At 44.7% G+C, this 22,725-nt stretch overlaps 1 protein-coding gene across 2 annotated transcripts in view; it reads right to left on the bottom strand.

Annotated features, from left to right (window-relative positions):
* Positions 1–380: 380 nt before the first annotated feature.
* Tnfrsf19 (tumor necrosis factor receptor superfamily, member 19) overlaps positions 381–22,725 on the bottom strand; it is an 83,022-nt gene continuing 60,677 nt past the window's right edge. For both annotated transcript variants that reach the window (NM_013869.5, NM_001164155.1), the window contains exons 6-10: positions 11,137–11,301; positions 10,049–10,174; positions 8,528–8,630; positions 7,376–7,778; positions 381–3,012 (exon numbers count right to left, since the gene is read on the bottom strand). In NM_013869.5, the coding sequence (NP_038897.4) occupies positions 3,004–3,012; positions 7,376–7,778; positions 8,528–8,630; positions 10,049–10,174; positions 11,137–11,301 (806 nt within the window). In that variant the 3' untranslated portion in view covers positions 381–3,003. The remainder of the gene's footprint in view (positions 3,013–7,375; positions 7,779–8,527; positions 8,631–10,048; positions 10,175–11,136; positions 11,302–22,725) is intronic.

Consider the following 22,725-nt stretch of genomic DNA (forward strand, 5'->3'; position numbering starts at 1 on the left):
CCCACATAGTTACTGCATGACCTTCAAAATGACTTTACATGCCATCATGTAAAGTGACTCTGTAACTCTTTTGTGACCGTCACAATGACTTTGTGTGCCCTAACAGAGACTTCTCTGGCTGTGCAATTATTCTGTGTGAGCTCCAAGAAGACTTTTTGCCTTCACAATGACTGAGTAACCTTAATAATGGCTCAGTTTGACCTTCACAATGACTTCTGGGACCTTCACAGTGATTCATGTGCCTCACGATAACTGTGTGATCCTCCACAATGGCTCTGTGTGCCCCTCACTGTGGCTCGTGTGTCACTCTCCATGACTGCATGACACACACATGAATTTCTGAAGCAAGGAAAATATAACCACAACTACAAAATCATTTTGACTTGACACATAACTAAGAATAACAAGTATCAATTTTATTCACAATTTTTAAAAAGCACTAAAAAAAGGTTTGTATTGGAAAGCGATAACATACTATTAATAATAAATTCAGTATGTAAAACAGTTGTGATAAAATCTAAGCTGAAACAAACTCTCTTAAGAGCCATGATTGTGTCTCTTTCCTTTTCTGTTCTTTTTCTTCTAACACAGACAGCAGCACTCTTTAGAGTAGAAAATCCTGCGATTCAAAATATATTCCATATATTCAAAATCGAAAACACATGACTTGACCTGACTGATTCAAAAGTCCTTGTCTCCTCCATCTTGTCCTGGCTTCTGCCACAGGAAAGGTGGCACTGGTGCCCCCTATGCCTAGATGCCTCTCTATACCAGTGTCTGATATCAGAATGCCAGCTCCTATGTAAACAGCCTTTTAAGATGTTCCAATAATGTGAAGTGCAGGTTGTAGATTTTCCCTCTTGTTTCCAAAGAATGTGAACTGTAAAACACCATTACATGTTTCTAGAGTGTCTGGTGGGAGGATGTCTCCTTTTTGATGATAATCCAGGATCGTCCAAATGCAGTATCAAATGAAATCAATTTTTAACCCCCAGGATTTCTCTTCTGATTAAAAGTGATGTTTCAGGATTTGGGGGCTAGAGTCTCCCTTCCATCAGATTGACTTTCCCCAGCTGTGTCTGTCTTTGAAGTCCATCAGGGCTCGGCATGTGGAAAATATCTTCAGGTTACACAAAGGAACACAACCCTGCTGGCTTTGATCATCCCTGTCATAACAGAGATGATTGGGTTGCAAGCAATGACACACACATGTGCACGAGGAGGAGGCCACTCAGGGGAGCTCAGCTTGCATCCTCATGGATGCCTGTTGCTTACATCCTAAATACTTTACGACTTCCCTAAAGTCAGTTCTCATAATAACGGTTGGGGACATACAAACAAAAATGCCAATAGGTTATGACTGGGCACCATGGGGACATAAAAGCAGATGTGGGCTACCACGGGATGCTGTATGGCAGTGTTCTTCCTACATCTGGTAAAGGAACAGACGGCATGAGAAGCAATAGATATGGCCAAGCCAGAAGACACACATCAAAAAGCTATAATTAGGAATGGAGAGAAGCTACAGGAAGAGGGCTCATTAAATCTACTCATGTCTTATAATGAGAAAACACTGTGGGTAAACAGAAGATTTTAAAAAGTCTAGGAAGGTAGCATCTTGATGTTTGGTTTCAGTGTTCGGTAAGAGCCTGATTTAACCAGGGCAGCCTCAGAACAAATATGCTGGTGAATCCTCTCACACTGATGCTCACAGATCGGGCTCCTTTTAAAGTTCGAGTGGAACAGAGCACTAGCAGAGGGTTGAAAGACTGAGGTCGGATCTGCTCAAGTCACTTCAAACTGGAAAACAAAGACATTCTGCTCAGTGAAGCCATAGGGCGAAGGATGAAGAGAAAATGAGCCCCAGGTTTTCTTTAGCCTTAGAGATTGTTCTGGAAGGTAAATGCTGTCACGGAAGAAGAGGGGATACCTTACACAGCACCCCTATATCAGAATGCCGTATTACAAAGCCTTGGTTAGACTAGTTGGCACAGGCATTCTATTCTCCCAAACTGGGTCAACCATGCTCTTCCATGTCCGGGTCTAATGAGCATTGTGTTCTCACTGAAGGATTCTCCAGAAGTGAGCTTGGTGTGCTGAAGCCTTTTGTACAAGCTCGGGTGTCGATCACAGATTACTAGACTCATAAATGTCTCCTTTTTATATAAGAAATCTGGGCCTTGGAAGTTCAGCACAGAGCAATACTAACACACGCATCCACAGTCACCAGTCCTAACATTCACAGCCAGGCTTCAGGATATGCATAGTAGGTGGTTTTAACTTTAAAGCATTGCCCTCTCCTTTTCTATCTTCCCTCCCCCCAACCTGCTAAATTCTTAACCACATTCACCGCCACTTTCAATAACTCAGGCCTCCTCTCCTGCCAGTGCTGTTGTACCTTCGTGGGGAAGAGGCCAGAACTGCTCATAACAGATAGGCCAGTCGACTTCACCAAACTACGACTCAGGCAGGGCTACGAAGCCCCTTTAAACCACTGAAGTATAGCATTCTGCTGATTAGAAAGTGCCTTTCTTCAACAGAAACCGCCAGAGCTCTGCCTAAAATCTAAGAAAGGAATCTGCTAAGGCTTTTTCACAGGGTAATGGATTATTTCTAAAAGAGAATGTCTATGAAAGTTTATACTCTGGGTCTTGTGAAACCACATTCACCGTGGACATAAGAAGGAGCCAGGCTGGGTCCTGCTGTGCCCACAAGCTCACAGGCAGCACATTCCACCCATGGGTCCTTCAAATTGGCCCCAGCTAAGGTTCTCGCTTAGGGAAGAAGCACATGTCCCAAGGCCGCCTACAGTCAGTCTCTCCTTGCTTCTTGCTGGGGTTTCAGCTTACAGCTGGTCTGGCTCAGAAGCTAGTGGCTGAAAGGATGGAAATGTTGTCAGTTTGGTTCAGATTTATTTTTGCTTCCAGACACCAAGACTGCTCAGTCTGTAGGCCTCATCACAGGCTTGTCCAGACCCACACCTCCACGTCAGGAAGATGGCCTTCAGGCATCCTAAAACAGCAACAGAGGAAAAGCTTAAAAAATGATGTCTTCTACGTTAAACCCGCCACTGGGTCATTCTCAAACTGATTGTTCATAAATAGCTACTGAGAATAGTGTCACAAACCCCAGCATCCCATACTATGTCCTCTGGGAAAGTAATACAAATTTTACTGAGTACTTGAGAAATGAGAATGTAACCCATAATTATCACAATGACTTAAAAAATGATTCTTTTGTTTATTGGCCTTATAGGACCATTTGAAGACACTGCTTCAGTGTGGGGCGTCCTAAAGCATTCGTAGCTAAGTCATTCACGGCCGCCTGAAACAGAGGTGGCCAGTGAACATTGCCTCTCCTCAGTCATTGAGCCTCAGTCTTCCACTCCTGGCAGTTGTCTACAAAGAGTAAGGGAATAGGACTGTTCTTTATGGTGTCCCTGGAATAGACAGTCTTCTTGAGACAATTATTCTCAACAAAGTGCCAGATCACAGAAAGTATGGCCTCCCTTCCAAAAGGGAGTGGGCATCAGCCGACTGAATTCTGCTGGAAGGAGCTAGCCTTGCTTTCACACGCTGCCCCTCAGCAATGTGTTTATCACCAGTTTGCATTGGTAACATAGGTAAACCTAAGGAAAATGTTGCTAGGTAAAGAGGTTATCTAGAAACCTGAGGTTCTGAAGTCTTTCTGAACACCGGGAGACAGTCTTCACCAAATACGTTGGCCAAGTGATGCGACAGTAACAAACCTGTTGACTCTATTGCAGGAATCCAGCCACCCTCCTTTGATCACATGCAAAAAGCAGATAGGTGGACTGGAAAACTGGGTGGTTCTCTCAGAGCTTCTCCTACCTTCTGTGCTTTCTGCTGAGTTATCCATTCATTCGTTTGATTGTTTGTTTGTTTGTTTGTTTACTGTTTTGAGTGGGGGGATGCTTGCGTCATTGGTGCTTATGAAGTCAGAGAGCAACTCTCAAGAGTCAGTTCTCTGCTTCTACCATGTCCATTCCAAGGATGCAACTCAGGCCCTCAGGCTTGGCTGCAAGCACCTTTACCAGTTGAGCCATATCACCATTGACATTAAATGATGTTTAAAAAGTAACACCAAGAGGACCTGCGCCATAGCTCATGGGTAAAGCACTTACCGTGCATGGAGTTCGATCCCTAGAACCCATGGTAGAAGGAGGGAACCGACACCTGCAAATTGTCCCCTGACACCCACATGTGCTTCTCAGTGCCATAACAACAAAACGTAACGTTGTAAAACCAACAAGCAAACTTTTCCTGGAAGGAAACAAGCTAGCTTCCTTCTCTCAAAGATCTCGACAGCAGATACCACATATCCCTCAGCTCTGCTCCCTTCTGACTGGATGGGCACAGGGAGAATGAAATTTAAACGGACGCATGGATGCTAAAGGCAGCTAGGTCTCACTCCTATATATTTATCCTGAAACAGGAGCATCACCATCATATCCTGGGTGGTCTTAAAGCACCCACAATAACACGAGTGTGTAAAAATACTGGCTCGGGAGACAAAGTCATCATGCTTTGGAAATCGTAGCCTCACACCAGGGCTGGGGCTGCTTCTGGTGGGAATAAGTTCCTTTCTGAATTCCAAATGAATCTATGCAATGGAGCCAAGTCAACTAAAAGTCAACCTAAAACATGGACTCACTGATCTAGATGCTCCATGTTTGCTAATAGGAAGCTGCTGGAGAAAAAATGTCTCTTGTTTGATCTTGTTGGCTTAAAAAAAAAACAAACAAAAAACAAACAAACAAATAAAAACAGAGTTTTGCTATGTAGCCCATGATATTGTGTAACTCACTATGTACCCTAGGCTGGCCTTGAACTTATGGTGATCTTCCTAAGTGTGTGCTATCTCATTTGGTAGTATCAAATTACTTATGAGAACTAAGTGTATTGTCTACCTGGAAAAAAATGAGCCTGTTAAAAGGAACTGTGGACTGCTTCTTTGAATGCACTAGTGAGATAACAGCAAAATTAGTTAAGCTCAGCACTTGGCTGCCACAAGCCCACGAGGGGGCCAGTGTGGGTGGAGGCCTCAGTCTCACAGATTAAGTAAGTATAATACCTGACGAGGAAGGACTTTTCAGAACCCAGAAGGGAGTCTTTTAAACAGGCTCAAAATGTTGGTTTTGTTTCTATTGTAGGGGGATATGGAAATGGTTTACATTCTAGAAATTCTTTTCCTAAATTTAGAATGTTCTAGTTAGATGTTCCTAAATTACCTGTGGACTGTAAGATAGCATATCTCAGAAATTAACTTTGTCACTATTAAGTTTTGCTGTGCAAGCTGAAAGTCACATCTTCTTCCTGGATTCATGTCATATAAAATTATGTCCTTCCTACAGTTATTTGGGTTGAAAGTTATCTTTATGTAGACGATGATAATTATCTGAGCTTTCTTTCCTTACTGCCATTTATGAGAGCTAGTTTGATGTCAACTTTACGCAAGCTAGAGTCATTTGAGAAGATGGACCCTAAACTGTGGAAATGTCCCACCCCATTGGCCTGTGGGCAAGCCTGTAGGACATTTTCTTAATAATGTGGAAAGGCCCGGATAACTGTGTACTGTGACTCCCCTGGGATGGTAGTTCTGTGTACTGTGACTCCCCTGGGATGGTAGTTCTGGGTTCTATAAGAAAGTAGGCTGAACAAGCAATGGGGAACAAGCCAGTAAGCAGCACCCCTCCAAGGTTCCTGCATCAGCCCCTGTCACCAGGTTTCTGCCCTGTTTGAGTTCCTGTCCTGACTTCCTTCAGCAATGAAGTGTCAGCTGAGAGTTGTTAAGCCAAAGTCAACCAACCCTCTCTTCCCCAAGCTGATTTTGATGATGATGGGTCTACCTTTCGTCCCCCACCCTCTCTCTATATATATACATATATGCGTGTGTGTATGTATATATATACACATATATATGTATACATATATATACATATGTATGTGTATACACACACACATATGTATACATATACATACATATATGCATGTATACATATATATATATACACATACATATATGTATACATATATATACATAAAATAATTACAACATTTCTCTCTCCTCTTTCCTCTCTCCAAATCTACCCATATACCCCTCCGCATCACCTTCAAATTTGTGATCTTTTTTCATTGTTATTACATGCACATATGTATTTGTATATACATATTTACTCCTACATATAACCTTTTTAGCCTATATAATGTTACTTGTATGTATGCTTTCAGGGCTGATTGTTTGGTACTGGCCAACCAACTGGAGTGCTCTGTCCTAAGAAAGGCCACCTCCTCTCCCCCTCCCAGGTCTCCTCAGCCACCTGGAGCTCTTTGTGTAGCATTGAGGCCTCATGGGCCTCCAGTTTGGCATGTCTGCAGGTGTCATCCTTTGCCTGCTTGGACAGTCACATTGCTGAGACTGTGGGTGTGGCTTCTTCTGTTACTAGGAGACACAGTTTCATAGAAAACTCCCTGATTCTCTGGCTCTTACGGTCTCTCTGACCCCTCTTCTGCAATGTTCCCTGAGCTATAGGTGCAGGAGTGTTTTGTAGGTGTTTTCATTTGTCACAGCAATAGGGACCCTAAGACACCATTTATATCAGAATATAAGATATGCTTGCAAACATGTTTTCTTGAGACAGGAGCTTGTGTAGGCTCCTTGTCAGGAAGCACTCACACCAAGCAGTCAGATTTAAGAAGACAAGGAAGGATGCGCATGCCCTTTGTGCTCCCATAACATGGGTCTGTTTGCTTTAAAAAAAAAAAAAAAGTCTTGAAACTTATTTTAAGACTCTTCTCTGGCTGGAGAGATGGCTCAGTGGCTAAAAGTACTGGCTGCTCTTCCAGAGGTCCTGAGTTCAATTGCCAGCAACCACATGGTGGCTCACAACCATCTGTAATGGGATCCAATGCCCTCTTCTGATGTGTCTGAAGACAGTGACAGTGTACTCATATACATAAAATGAATAAAATAAGTCTTTAAAAAAAACCTCTTCAGGGGCTGAAGAGATGGCTCAGTGGTTAAGAGCACTAACTGTTCTTCCAAAGGTCCAGAGTTCAAATCCCAGCAACCACATGGTGGCTCATAACCATCTGTAATGAGATCTGACGCCCTCTTCTGGTGCATCTGAAGACAGCTACAGGGTACTCACATATAATATATAAATAAATCTTTAAAAAAACAAAAAAAAACCCTCTTCTCATTATGTATACAAAATAATGTATAAGAAATAATAAAATATAGCTACCCCAGAAATTTCTCCCGCCCCAGATTTCAACATGGGAATGGAGTTTGGTCCCCTCCTGTCTAGCACAGGCCATTGCCTGGCTCATGTTGAAAGCCATTGCTGTCTTACCTGGAAGGCTGTGGGCATGGCTAGATTCAGGTTTTCCCTGTCTTCCCAGCCTCCTTGGCTTGGAGTCCTTTGAGCATCCTGAGCTAGCGTCTGCTCCCAGACTGTACCAGTGTCACCATGTCTAGGTGAGTCAGTAGATTCTGAAACATTCCCAGAAGACTCTAGAGCAGCTGTCCCAGCCAGATCCTGGCCGCCACTGGAATCCAGAGATGCTGCGCTTTCGTTTTCGGGATTGAGGGAATTGGTATCTTCTCCAGTGAGTTCAGGATAAGAGTCACAGAGAGAGCTGTCACCACCCAGAGGATTCTGCATCAGAGGCCAGGCATCAGAAAATTCAGCGCAGATGGAACGGGAAACAGACCCGAAGAAGGCTGGCATCGTGTCCCCCACAGAAGCCGGGTTTCTGAACACACATCCAAAAGGTTTGTCAGTATCACACAGTGATGAAAACCATTACTACAGAAGAGCATTTCAGCTATAATTTTAAGTCTGTGGCTGTAATACTAAGAATTCCAGTGCTAACTATTGTTTTAAATTTGCCTCAGTATGGCTACTAAAGTTTCTCCATTGACCTTAAAACTGATTTCTATACCTATTTCTAATTAATATAAGCATATCCAATGTCTAACACCTGCATCTTCTTAATCTTAATTGAGTTTTCGTGGTTGTTGTTTTAGAACAGTATGCCAACAGATTGTGATGAGTGAGCCTTTACTTTGAAATAATAGAAATCTCAGGAATATAAGCTGGGGAGAGAGCTGAGCTGTTAAGCCCATACATACACTGCTCCTAGGATCTGAGCTCAGTTCCCTGCATCTACACCAGGAGACTTAGAGCCACCTGTAACACCCTCTCCAGGGGAAACTGATCCTATTGGCCTCTGAGGGCACCTGTACTTGTGTACACATGCCCTCACACAGAAACACACACATATACTTTAAAATCTTAGAAAGATAGAGTGAATGGGGAGAAAGTGCCAGAAGGTGGTACTGGTTATCAGTGACCCCTGCGATCCCTGCAGGGGACTCTTTTAGGTTCAAAGAAGTCATTGGTAATGGTTAGGAGGCAGAATTCAATAGTTAACACAAAGCTGGTAAATCAGGATTCATGTTTGCAAACAGGAATATACATTGTTGACTAAAGGACAGTTACCTCTCCTGGAGGGTAGTGGGAGAACGCAGCCCACAGCCAAGCACAGCTCGGGCAGAGCTGCGGGCCTCTTCACAGCACAAGGACGGAATCAGGTGAACAGGCCCTGAGAAGGCAGAAGAGCGTGAGGCAGGGGGCTTTGTTTTTTTCCTGAACTTTCTTGTTCATTCCAGCTAAACCTTGCTCCCTTTGGAAAGGTCTGGGTGACTGGGTGCAGAAGGAGGAACCGCACACTGGTGTCCAGACTGAAGCAAGAGGACGGACAGATGACTTAACCCAACCTGGGCTGTACAATGAGACCATTCAGGAAGGGGGGACGGGGGACAAGGGTAAAGCATTCTCATTCCATGTGTATCATATGGACCAAGATGGTCCGTTCTGCAACATCACTAAGAGACACTGGGTGATTCCAAGAGGCCAGTACAGCCACCCTGGAATATGAGTGATGAAGTAGATAATAGTGCCCAAGAGATGACTTGATACTGTCATAGGTACTACACTCAGATGAACCAGAAACTCAAGACAATAGAGAGGGATGCTAGGCCAGACTGGCACCAGTGCTAAGTACCATTAGCCATGTGGAGTTTGTACGCTGTAGGTCATCGGCTGAGGCCTGGAATAGGACAGTAAGGACTGAGAGTCATGTCACCTTTGCCTGCCTAGATCAGAGGTACATTGCCACCTGTGTTAACTTTCCCTAATGGTTTTTTCCAGCAACAGACCAAAGGCAGACAAGGCTGGACCCTGATGTGGACCTCTTTCCGCCCCCTCTTCCTTACAGAAGTCATTGAAACCAGACACACGAGTGTTTGGTTTGACTTGACCAGGTAACCAAGGCATACTGGTGAGTTTTATGTCAACTTGACACAAGGTGGAGTCCTCTGACAGGAGAGAGCCTTAATTGAAAAGATGTCTCCATAAGTTGGGTCTGCAGGCAAGTCTACAGGGCATTTTCTTAATGAATGATTGATGGTGGAGAGCTCAGACCATATAGGTGGTTCCATCCTGGGCTGGTGGTTCTGAGTTCTATAAGAAAGCAGGCTGAACAAACCGTGGAGAGCAAGCCAGTAAGCAGCACCCCTCCATGGTGTCTGTCTGCATTAGCTCCTGCCTCCAAATTCTTGCACTGTTTGAGTGTCTGCCTTGGCTTCCCTTGATGTACATGGGCAAATAAATTACATTCCCTTGATGTAAGCCAAATAAACCCTTTCCTCCCGAGCTCCTTTTGGCCATGGAGTTTCAGTGCTGCCACAGTAACCCTGACTAACATACACGGATGGCAGCCCCACCTCTACACAGCAGGAAGAAGTGACTGCAAGTGATACGGACTCCAAATGGAGAGACTGGAACACCCAAACCAAAGGCGGCAGAGGAAAGTCATAGACAGGTCAGCCATGACTGGAAAATCAGCCTGTGACCCACTGCCACCCACTCTGAAGAATAAGAGCTGGACTCAGCAATGCCTGGCTTTCCAGTCCCATTCTGTACTCCTGGTTCCTCTGGGCCCTTCGTGTCCCAACTCACCATACATTGGGGCTGAGTCCCGGTGATACTGACAGCATGCTCTATGGGCACAGTGGCGGAGCCGAGGCTGGTCAAAGCATGACAGCTCAGAGCCATTGTACTGAATGTCCTGTGACCGCAGAGACCCTAGTGGAGGGGAGAGATCTGCAATCAACACTTCTCCATTTGTATTTGTATTTTTAAAGAGTCAACACCATTATCCCATGTAGTCCTTCTGTGTACCCCAAGACACTCTGAAGACAGTAAACTGAAGACACTCCGTATGCCAACCTTCCAAACATCAGTGCTTCTGTGAGCCTACAGTGGGCAAACTCAAGCAATACAAAGCCTGTGTCATTACATTCCCCGACAAATACACAGACTTAAACATTTTTTATTATTCTATATGTAAGGGTATTTTGCTTGCATGTATATCTGTGCACCACATGCATGCCCAATGCCCATGAAGGTCAGAGAGGGCATGAGATCTCCTGGGAGTGGACTTACAGACACTTGTAAGTTGCTGTGTAGATGCTGGGAATTGAAGCTTCATCCTAAAGAGCAGCCAGTACTCTTAACCACTGAGCCATCTCTCCAGTTTCCAACCCCCACATTTTTTGTGTGTGCTGGGAATTAAACCCCAAGGCCTTGCACATGATAGGCAACTGCTCTACCACTCAACTATAGCCCAGCCTGTTTCATATCAGTGTCTACGTAATTTCCTGCATATGGGCTGGAAGCCAGAAGCAAAGTGGCTTAAGAGATACAATTTCAGATAATAATGATACTGAAAGGCAGAACCTAATGATGGCAAGCTGAGGACTGCCTGTTTCTTCTTATGCAGAGGTGCACACAGTTTAAAATAATTTGCTAAGAATGTAGGGTATAGACAACTTTTATTTTTTCCTGGTAGCCTTGAGACATCACAGCCTTGCCAGCATCCCTAGGAGGCCCTGAGATTCCTGAAGAGGCTCGTTTTCCTGCATCTTGTATTCTAAGTAGCTGTTGATGCTCTAAAGGTCTTAGGTCTCAGCCAGGTGTCTTGAGAACTCTTGGGTGACAATGCTAACAAGCTCACTTCACAGTGAGACAGAGGGATGGGAGCTTACAGCTGGGTTTCTTCTCCATGAACTGCCTCTTGCAGTAGATGACACACAGGATGAGCAGGGCGAGCAGCACCGTGGCCAGAGCACTGCAGATGACGGCAGCCAGCGCCGTGTCCCGAGGGCTGGAGACGGTGGAGGAGATCTTCACAAGGTTCACCTTGCTGGTACCTGAGAGTTACAGCAACAGGTCAGTACACCCTCTGCAAGCCTGGACTTGAAATGCTTCCAGGCACATCCAACCCTATTGCATTGTGACACCTTATCGTCACCTTATCCCGCCCCCCCCCCCCCAACGATGTAATTCAGATACTGAGCAAGTTTATGAGTTGTTGTTGTTGCCGGACCACATTCATAGCTGTTCTTGGCTGTGCCCAGCCTGTGGGTTGCAATCTAGACATACCAGGCTCACACGGCCCATGGTCACTAGCTGTCTCCATGCGTATGAGGTACATTGAAGCCTAACAGAGTCAGACAGGCTCCTCATTGCAATCATATCTACCCCTCTTAAAAGAAAATCCATTTCTCTCATCTGATGGCTAATTTGGACTGTCAACTTGGCCAGATTAAGAAGCACATAGGATAGTAATGAGGTACAATTGTGGGTTGGCCTGGGAGAGTGTTTGCAGAAAGGACCGAGGAAGATACATCCTGATTGCGGGCAATACCATTCCATGTTCTGGGCTTTCAAAGGAGACATCTGGTTAAGCAGCAGCAGCAGCAGCAGCAGCAGCAGCAGCAGCAGCAGCAGCCCTTTCTCTTCCTGACTCACTGATTGTCAACAGTAGCTTCGTGTTGTGGGGAGCTGCTCCTCCGACAGGCCTTCTGTACCCAGGCCTTCTGTACCTCGGTGGGCTGTATCCCTGCCACAAAGCCAAGCAAGCTTTTCTTCCCTTAAGCTGTTTTTTGCCAGGCACTGGCGCATAGGAATGGGCAAAGTGACTACTATATTTCCTAAGTCTTCCCACCTGGTGTTGTGTCTGTCTGCTCTTCCCATCCTGCCATGTAGACCACTCCCTCAGCTATCACTTGGTGGGTGATGCTGTTCCCCAAACAAAAGTTGCAATAGCAATCCCTAGGATTTTATTCTCCCTTCCCCCGCTCTCTTTTTCTCCATGTCGCCTAACCTTTTGCACCCTTCATTCTGAATCATTGTTAGTCTCCTGACTGCAGTTAGGCTGGCTTGGCACAAGGCTGTGCTTCCAGCCTCTTACGCAGCTAGGCATGGCAATGTCTGCAGTCGAGATCCTGGGGATGTGTAAATCATCTCAATTCATGGACAAATCACTTTCTCCAGACCCCGCCTCCACTGTGACCTATGAACTGGAAGTAGGGAAAGCCCAATGGCTGAGGCATATCAGCAAGGCTGGCCCAGCACCAGGTAGGAAGCTGTCCTTTGAACTCACCCCAGGCCCACCTGTCTGGACTGTTACAAAACTTCTGTTTTACTTGGGCAGAAAGAGTTCTGAACCTTCCATTACAGCAGGTTGACCTTTTCTCTAGCTATTTCTGTCCCTGACACAGGGCAATGGCTCTTGATAAACTTGTTTACTCTTTATTTGTAATGCCTCCAAGAAATGCTGGTATACAGTTGCTTGTTGAAGGGTGGAGTAAGGGAATGTTTGCAGGAAAACAACAACAACTACTCAGCCCCTAAGTACTCCAGGGCACTGAGTCTAGAAGATCTTGCCATCAGTGAAGTGGGAGTGTTTACTGAGGACCTCCTGTCCTGCTCTTGTCTACATGGATGGCAGTGTGGATGGAAACAGCTTGAGAAAAGAGCAGCTTCCTTGACAGCCATTGCTGCGTGCAATCTTTCTGGAACTGACTAAGGAGAGAGAGAGCAAAGGACTGCCTGGCTTGGTCAGTATGCAAACCCTGAAGGTCATGACCTCATTCTCAGAAGGAACACCCAACAATCGATCAACCTTCCCTTGTAACGACAAATCATGAAGCCATCCCAGGGGAATGTCAAATTTGATCATCACTACTAATACACAGACAATGACAGCTGATAGACAACAAACACCCAGTGGCCATTCCTTCTATCCAACCAAAGCCAAGCTGGTGCCAAGATAGTTATTAAGGGAATCAACAAACATTCACAGCATCTTATTCAAAGAAGGCATAGTAACATCTACTTATCCCTACCCTAGCACATTGGGTCAGCTAGACAGCTGCTAGCAAGAACCCACATTCATCTTCTGCAACACATTACCTAAAGTATCATCAAGACCATTACGGCTGGCAGCACCTCTTCAACACCCGGGGGCCATTACCCAACCTCTCAATTCCAAGTGTTACCATAGCGCTTCACAGTAAGGGTTTTATAGTTATGGAATCTATAGGTATTTAATCTGAGGTTTGCCAGATTCTGAAGCTTAAGCTTTTGTGTTTCTTTCTCATGAGTATGTGATGTACATATATGTACATGTATATATGAACTTATGTGTATACATATATGTATACATATATATGTATGTATACACATATATGTGTATATGTGTACACATGTATATGTATATACATATATATGTATACACACATATATGTGTATATATATATATATGTATATATACATATACATACATACATACATACATACATACATACACTTGTGTGTGTGTGTCTTGAGGGAGTCTTCCTAGTTTGCTCTCTACCTTGTTCACTGAGGCAAGGTCTTTCAGTTGAACCCAGAGCTCATCCACAGAGCTAGTCTATCTAGCCAGCTTGTTCTAGGGATTCTCTCTCACACCCTTTCCAGTACAGTACTACAGGTGGGCTACCATGGACACCCAGTGTTTACATGGTTTTGGGGTGGTCTGAACTCTGAGCCGCAAGCTCACTGCTTTTGTAGGCAGCATTTTAACTGCTGATCCATCTCTCCAGGCCCATCTCATGCTGTTTTTTGTTTGTTTTTTAATATTACGTCAATTTCTTTGTAGCTCCTTAGAATAAAGCATATACGTAAACTATAGTGTAAGGAACTATTGACTCAAGTTCTGTACAGGCAGATACATTCTAGTTAACCAGCTAACATACATTAGAGTTTGACCTAACATCAAACACACACAGGCCTTCTCAAGTTCAACTTACTTAAGAGGCAACTGAATTTTACTGCACGGAGAGACAACAGAGCTTCTAGTATTGGTCCTAAAACACTCCTCTTAAAGCACACACTGTATAATTAGAATACTGTTGCCTCTACAGTTGGGGGGAAAAAGGGAAGGGCGAGCTAACGATGTCTTGGGTCTGGGCTCTCATTTTGAGGATCTCACTCCAGGGCATTAGGACATGACGGTACTAATTGGGTTTGCCCGTAGACTCTCCCTCTGGAATCTGAACACAGTAGGGAGCATTAGTACTCCTTGCTGATGGCTGTGTTGTTTTGGCATAGGCAACTCGATTCATAGTTCTGGAATGTACCTGCAATTCAGACATCTTACAATCTTTCTCATCGGAATATTTTATCTGTTTTACTTTTAGATTTGTTTTGAGTAAGCTGCAATTTATCCTGTTGCTTTCCGTGACCTTCCACCATCACCAACAACCAAAATCCAAATCCACTGAAGGCATAGCACAATTACTGATGAACTGCTTCTAGCCACACTCTTTAGCAGCAATAAAAGCCACTAGCCCCGAGCCCCTGCAGTTTCAGGGAGGCACAAGCGCAGTCGCAGAGCAAAGGCTTTATCTTGTTCATCTAAACTGATTTAAAAAAAAAACCCACAGTAACATTCAGCAATATGAAATCCAGATGTGCCCCGATTTGCCAAGGAGCAAAATAGCTGGTTTCTCATCCACTTCATACCAAGCATTCCGACAACAGAGAAACATAAGCTTTAGTCATTCACGCTTTCTGCATCTTAGACTTTGATCTTTACTTTTTAATAAATGATAGAAATATTATTTCAAAATAAGATCTCTCTGCTTTCCTTTTTCTGTCTATAGCCCTGTCTATATTTTAGAAGTTGATGTTTCTGGAAGGAGGAAAGGGAAGAGGGGGAAGTGATACGACTCTATTTTAGTTAAAGCTGGGTAAAAATGTATTTTCTTTGATTTAAACTTTCCCTTTACTTATCTTCTTGTCTCTGTGTGCATGCGTCTGAGCATGAGTGTGATGGTGTGCACACAGAGATCGGAGGACAACTTAGGGTCAGTTCTCTCCCACTGGATGAGTCCTAGAGAGGAAACTCCGAACTCTGCTCCCAGGCTTGGAGGCAAACACCTTTTCTCTCTGAGCCATCTCATTTGCCCTGGTTCTCTCATAGTTACCACACATATACGCACAAAGTTCTTCAGCAGGGACACCGAGTAGATTCACTAGGCTGTCTGGTGAGGGTGGCTAATTCCAGAACATGTTCATTACCAACGTACCCTCCAATCCCAAGTCCTAAGCAGTCACTCGCACTCAGACCTTGACAAGCATTGAGCTGCTTTCTATTGCTATGACACTGACTACACCCTGTGTTTCTGCAGAGATGGAATTGCACAATATTATGTGGTCCTCATGGCTGGCTTCTGTTACTTAACAATATTTTCAAGATTCATTTACAGTGTACATGCATCAGAGTTCAATTTTTTTTTTTAGATTTATTTATATGAGTACCCTGTAGCTGTCTTCAAACACACACCAGAAGAGGGCATCAGACCCCATTACAGATGGTTGTAAGCCACCATGTGGTTTTTGGGAACCGAACTCAGGACCTCTGGAAGAGCAGCCAGTGCTCTTAACCTCTGAACCATCTCTCCAGCCCCCTGAGTTCACTTCTTTTAATGATTGAATAATATCTCACTGAACAGATACACCATAATTGTTTATCCATTCACCTGATGATCTTTGTTTTTAACCCTTGTAGGGTTATTTTGAATAAGGCTGAGCCCTTGCTCTGAGAAAACACAGAGGAAATTCTCCATCCTATTTAGACAGCCCCAAGAGACACAGCCAAATCATTTCATGGCACCTCGCAAGCTCGTATAGTAATTATGAGTTGGACAAAGAGTAAAGTGGTTTACTGGAAGCCTCCCTCCACGGGGCCACATGTGACATCAGGCGACCTTTATATACTCTCTTAGCCTTCCCGCTTTCTCTGCCTCTACATTTTCCCAGAGTGTGCTTGCTATACACTTGAGTGGTAGAGGGCTTTGTGGCCAAGTCTGTGTTCAAATCCTAACACTGCCATTTTCTACCTGTGTCAACACCACACAATGGTAACCTTGTGTCCTTATCAATGAAATCAAGAGGTATGGATGGTTAGTAGGATGTTTGTGAGCACCTAGACTCTAGGCTCTAGAGGAACACTGCTCTTGAAGGATCAGCATGTTTCCTGACACATGACATCACTCCATACGTTCACCATGCATTCTCCTCGTCATTTGAAACTGACAAGTACTACGTTGTTGGGGGTCTGGAGTTCTATTAACCTCAACTGAAACCACCTCCATAGGAAACACAGATGACCCAGGGAATGAGTTGATTAAGTAGAAACACCTACTACATCCTGGAACTGATGGAATGGGCTACAGGGAATTATTTGCTCTTGGGTCCTCACATCCCCAAAGCCCTGGACATTTAAGACGCAAAACTAATGGTAGAAACAAAGCAACTTGATCTGAAGGTTGAATCTCCTCTTCTATAAAAGACACAGGCACCATTACAGAGAACTTTACCAAAGTTACGCAGTGACATTAAGCAATCCTCTAGAACAATTAGTATAATAACCAATCTTTAAGAATTATTTGAATGGAAATGATAAAGCCGTGACTAATAAAGTGCTTCCAGAGAAAGTTCTTTGACAGGCAAACAAGAACATTTGAACTTATCTGCCAGTTACAGAGCTAGTTCAGACAAGCTCAGTGAGGGCCACCTGCCAAATCTTTGAGGGAACCCTGATGGTGAACATTTTCATTCAAGGAAGGCAAGCTACAGACTCTGCTTGTACAGTTTCTGTATGAGATTCCTGACTCTTCCCCAAACTGTAGACAGTCCTTAGTAAACAGACCAAGTAGAAGAGATTTTCCTCCTCTGGTTTCACTGAGGCCGCGACTCGTACAGCTTGGCCTAATGTCTATGTCATAGTGAACTACAACCTAACCTGATGTGTAGAAAGACTGCAACCTACTCTCTCATCAAGTGCTGAGTCACAGCCAAAAACAACAGATTACAGGTCAAACAGTGCTCAAATAAGAGATACAAGCTAGCATCCAGCAGGCTGTCTTTATATAGATTTGTCAGAGGTTTGTCTTTTAATGGTTTAGATTGGTTAACTGTAAATAAGTAGAAATATAAACATCAAGCAAAGACAAGAGTCTTTAAATCACATGCAGACTGGGATGAGAGGACACGGACGGGTTCAGAGTTGATGGGTGTGAGCCTGGAAGAAGGCATCGAATGGAGAAACCCGTATCCCACAACCCAGTGTCTGTCCAGGTCTACTTCAGTGTTCAAATGTGCAAAGGTGCGGCAGTAAAACGGAGTGTATGACAATTCTCCTGGTGGGCAAGTTAATTAGGTCACAAATAGGGACTGATGATAGCTAGCCAAGCAGCTCTGATCCGATGGGTTAGTGTCCGGAGAGGAACTCTTGCACTTGGGAAGGAGAGGGGAAAACACACAGAAGAAAGTTCTGGACATTTCCCCAGCCCACAGAAGCACGTGTAACTGCAGAGATAGTATGAGAATCACATCCAACAGTGAGGACAGTTTACCTACCCCCTCCCTGCCTCATCTTCCCTTTCTCCTCGACTTAACCTTTCATTTTTAGCTGGAGAGAATCAAGCTGTCAATCAAGGCTAGGTATATTTTAGTAATCAAAAAAGTTGTTGAGAGTAAGGTCAGAGAGGCTCAAGTCTCCTTGAGGGCATTAGGCTAGGGCTTATGCACTATGAGGTCCTGCTGAGAGGGTCCACCACATGGTCTTTATGGTAGTGCCCTTTGATGCATCGTCTTTCAAATGACCAAAGCTTTTAATGGCCAAGTCACCCAGTCATTTGACAGACAGCTGACCCTTCCCTTGTGCCCAGTGGCCTTGACTAGGGAGTTGTCAATCATGCAGCCACTTGTTTGACCCTTGGTGATGAGACAATAGCTTGAACACTTCCTGGATGTTTTGAGGAAACCGTACTAGCTGCAGAAACCCTTGCAGTTGTGGCTGCTAGCAACTGAAGCCATGTCGCTGCTCAGGAAGCCATGATGGCTCCAGAGAGACTCAAAGACCCCATTCATCTTTTAGCTAATCTTGGGTCCAAGACAGAGAACTTCCCTAATGGCTCAGCCAAAAGTTTACTTGAGGTACATCCAAGGCCTAAGATTGGTGGAATTAGAAAGGTATGCACCAGTATGTTGTGCCTTCAGCCTGTACATTGATTCTCAGTCTGGAAGCTTCTCTTCTGTGAATAACTATACCCTGGTGCCTTAGTCACTGTTCTTTGTTGTGAAGAGGCACCATGACCAAGGCAACTCTTACAAAAGGAAGTGTTTAAATGGGGGATATTGCTTACAGATTTGGAGCTTAGTCCGTGATCATCCTGGTGGGGAGGGAGGGTGGCAGCAGGCAGGTATGGTGCTGGAGAAGTAGCTGAGAAGTTTATATCCTGATCTGCAGGCAGCAGGGAGGGAGACAGAGAGACAAACCTGGCTGGGGAAACCTCAAAGCCCACCCTCAGTGACATTTGTCCTCCAATCATGTCACACCCACTCTAACAAGGCCACACCTCCTAACCCTTCTAATCCTATCAAACAGTTCCCCTCCCTGGTGACTAAGCATTCAAATATATGAGCCTATGAGGGTGGCATTCTTATTTAAAACACCACACCTGGTGTTGTGACCTTGACCTCAATACAATTCTAATTGAAATGCAGTCTTTCATTTGCTTATGTTTGTTTATAGCTGTTTGAGTGAAAGAGCTAATTTCAAGAAGAGCCAACTCTGGGATTCAATCCCAGCAAAGACAACACTGGTAATGAGTGTCCCTCAGCACTGAAGTAGCTCCAGAGAGAAGTCTGAAGAAGAAAACTGGAGAGCTGAGGCTGTGGGAGGCAACCGGCTGTGAAGACCAGATGATGAGAGCCCCCGGCTTCACAGGAAGAGTTGGAGAGAAGCTTGGGGGCCTATAGCATTAACTTGGTACTGACACTACAAGCCCAGGGCAATAAGCCTCTGACCTGGTTTTGGAAGCTTGGAACAGTAAACTTGTGGTCGCAGGGCACAAAGCTGTAAGCCTCTGGGATTTCCAGCCCAGAGTCACTCTCACCTGAGCACCCAGAATTTAAGTTATCTGGCTTTTAAAGCTGGGACCTATAAGGCTCCAGTTCTCATGGCCTCGTGTTGTTGGGGGGGTCCTGCAAGCCCAGCCCATGAGCTTCTGATGTGGTGTGCTCCAGACTGCTAATACTGAGGGACTGATCCTGGCTCACTGTTTCCACCTAAATAGGGCAAGCAGATCCACAGCCAACTGTGTGCAACAATGTATTTGTCAGAAATCTAGGGGTGTGTGGCTAAGTAGAAATGCAGATGTTTCTAGTTATCTCCAGCATGGGCAGCTGTGCTTTCTGACTTATATTATTAATCTTTCGGGTTATTAAAACTGATTTTCAAGCCCGGTGTGGTGGCGCACGCCTTTAGCCCCAGCACTTGGGAGGCAGAGGCAGGCGGATTTCTGAGTTCGAGGCCAGCCTGATCTACAGAGTGAGTTCCAGGACAGCCAGGGCTACACAGAGAAACCCTGTTTTGAAAAACCAAACAAACAAAAACCAACCAAACAAAAAAACCACCTGATTTTCAAAGATCAGTCTATACTTGGTGAGTACAGGCATGGGTGTGGTTCTCTATCCAACCAAGAACATAGTTTACCATGCAACCCTTTCCCCTGGCCCCTCATGGCAGGCTTTAACAGTCTCCGGGCAGCCAATCTCCTCTCTGAGACAGCAGCACCCTGACGGCTCCTCACCAGCACAGGAGTGGATTCTGCTAGTGTAAACACCACCTACACCATAAAGTCAGCTGGCAGGCCAAGGCCACTTTATCCTTTTTTCTAAGCCAAAAATAATAAAAAATGAAGACAGTCTTATTGTTTATTACGACTGTAATAGTAAGTAGTTTACATTTCAATTGCTAGGGGAAAAAAAAGATTGTTTTTAAAGCATACTCCTTAAATCAAATGACTAAATCTGAAGGAGTCTCCTTCATTCTCTCCTGCTCCTTGCCTTGGTCCCAGCTTAACCCTCTCTTCCCTCAAGTGCGTGGTCACAAACTCCTGCGTGACTTGACCCAGTGTCCAGGCCACTGCTTTCTAGGCTAAGGCAACTACATGAACCCGTTTGGTTCATATTGAACTTTACCCGGCTCAGAAGCCACCTGGGAAATAGAAACTATGGCCTCTGAGGTCCATAATCTTATGGTCTGCTCCTCACAATGGTGGCCAAGGTAGGTCTTCAGGGGGGCAGAGGAGAAGGAACTGTGGCATGAGTGTCCTTCCCCATGAGAACAGTGACGGGCCACTCAAAAGCACGGGTCCAGGCTATCAGGTTACAAATCACCACTGGCTCTACTGTCAGAAGTTAGTAGTAAAGAGTTCCAAGTTTCCTTCAAACTTGACTATGGATTTATTAGCAGAAAATGTTGGAGGTTTCTACCTAGGAAACAGACAGACTCTAAGCGCACTGCTAAGGGGCACTGCTAAGAGCTTAGGGCTCTTGCTTTTCCTCGAGTGAACAAAAGAAAGTTTTAGATGGACAAGATAGAGCCATGTTCTCTACTCTTCTGCGTGTGTGCATCTTACAGTCCATATGCACAGATAACAAGAGAAAGCTAGAGGAAACCAGTTGCCAGGGAAGGGCAGAGCAGGCATATGGCCAAAGGTTAGTATTATTGACAGGGACTGAGGTGATGTGAAATGTATTCAGCTGGCAGTGTTCAGACCGCTTGGCAGGTCGCAAGAGATCGAGATGAGACCCTGAAGTGTATACATGAGGCAAAGACGCATAGCCACAGGAGACTCAAGGCAGGGGGTGGTGCTCCCAGAAGACTGAAGCTTGGGAAACTACAGACTCCACTTTCTTTCCTCATTTCTATTTGCTTATAGATCATTTGGCCTCCGGATATATTTCCCATCAAGCTAAAACAGATCAAATATTATCATACATGTCTTTGAGGAGAAAGGAAAGAATGAAAGGCAGTCAGGGAGAGCTAACTACTGCAGGAGAGTCGCTGGCAGGGCAGGGAGGTTTTCAGGCTCTAAGTGAAGACTGCAGCCACTGAGGAGGTCTGAGGAGACTGTCCTGTTCCTTCAGGGGAAGTCTGTTCCTAAGGATAGCTCTTTCTTTTAAATTCCTCTTTAGCACTTGCTGGAAGCCGGTTGGCACTTTAATTAGCATAAATACTATAATTAACACTGAAAAAAAAGCATAAGGCACCAAACAGCAGCTAATCATCTGCAGCATTTCTTTGCAAACACAATAAAGCTAAAAGAATTTTTCCTGCTTTCAAGGGTGTTTTGTTCTTTTTATTACCCCACCCACCTAAAAGTCCCCCGTGTTTATTTGCCTGGAGAAACAATGAGGTCTTTAAACTCTGCACCAAGAAACAGAAAAGACACCATAAAAGAGAAACACATTATGATGGCTTTGAACATCTGTGGCGAGGGACAGGAAGCTCAAATAGGACCTCAAAGGGACAGAAGCTGGACTGCCATCTGGGGACTGAAACAAGGGAAACCCCGGGCTAGGCCCTGCCCTCCCAACTCTAAGTGTTTGAGCTCTCCTTAACCCCTGGAGTGCCACACACCACCAGCACCCTTGGAAAGCAGGACCCAGCCAGGGAAAATGCCATATGGGAACAGACGTAGAGACAAGGAAGCCAGCACAATCTTCCTGGGCTCTCAAATGAGTGAGGTGGGCAATAAGAAAGAAGTAAACTGCACGACTGGACACTTAAATTCTTTATTACCACCCTGAGAATAAGTGTTTGTGCATAGTTTAAAACTCCTGACTTGGCCTAAAGAAAAAGAAAAATCCAGACTTATATAACCAGTGTCTCCCACCGCCTCCCCGTTCTGTCAGAGCTACGCCTAACTCATCTACATTTTAAAACCAGCAGGACATAGGTGAAAGCAGAGGGGTTTGCTATAGGTTGGAAAGAGGGCACTTTTCTTGAGTCTTAGACCATGAAAGAAACTTGAAAATTAAACCCATGTTTTGTCATCACCTGTTTTCTAACATCTCCATCTGGTACATGAAAAAACAGAGGAACAAAAAAAAAATTAATAAAATAAAATAATTGTCTATTAGGTGCTATGGCCAGGACCCAAAATCAAGACTTCTTCACAATGAGCATGGAATGTGGTCATCTGAGAAAGACATCCAGCAGGGACTGCTCTGCATCCGTCCTAGGATGAACAAATGATGTGGAAAGACAGCCTGCAGGAGAGATGACAAAGGACTTCCCAGGGTGTATTGTTAGGCATCGGATACCTTTATCCCTAGAGCCTAAACCACAGCAAACATGATGATGTCATCACACAGTATGATGTGAACCCCCGTAGCCTCTTTCCAGTGTGTGGTTTCTCCTGAGTAGGATGGTCAACTTTAATTGTCAA

The sequence above is a fragment of the Mus musculus genome, chromosome 14 (assembly GCF_000001635.26).
Source record: "Mus musculus strain C57BL/6J chromosome 14, GRCm38.p6 C57BL/6J".
NCBI lineage: Eukaryota > Metazoa > Chordata > Mammalia > Rodentia > Muridae > Mus > Mus musculus.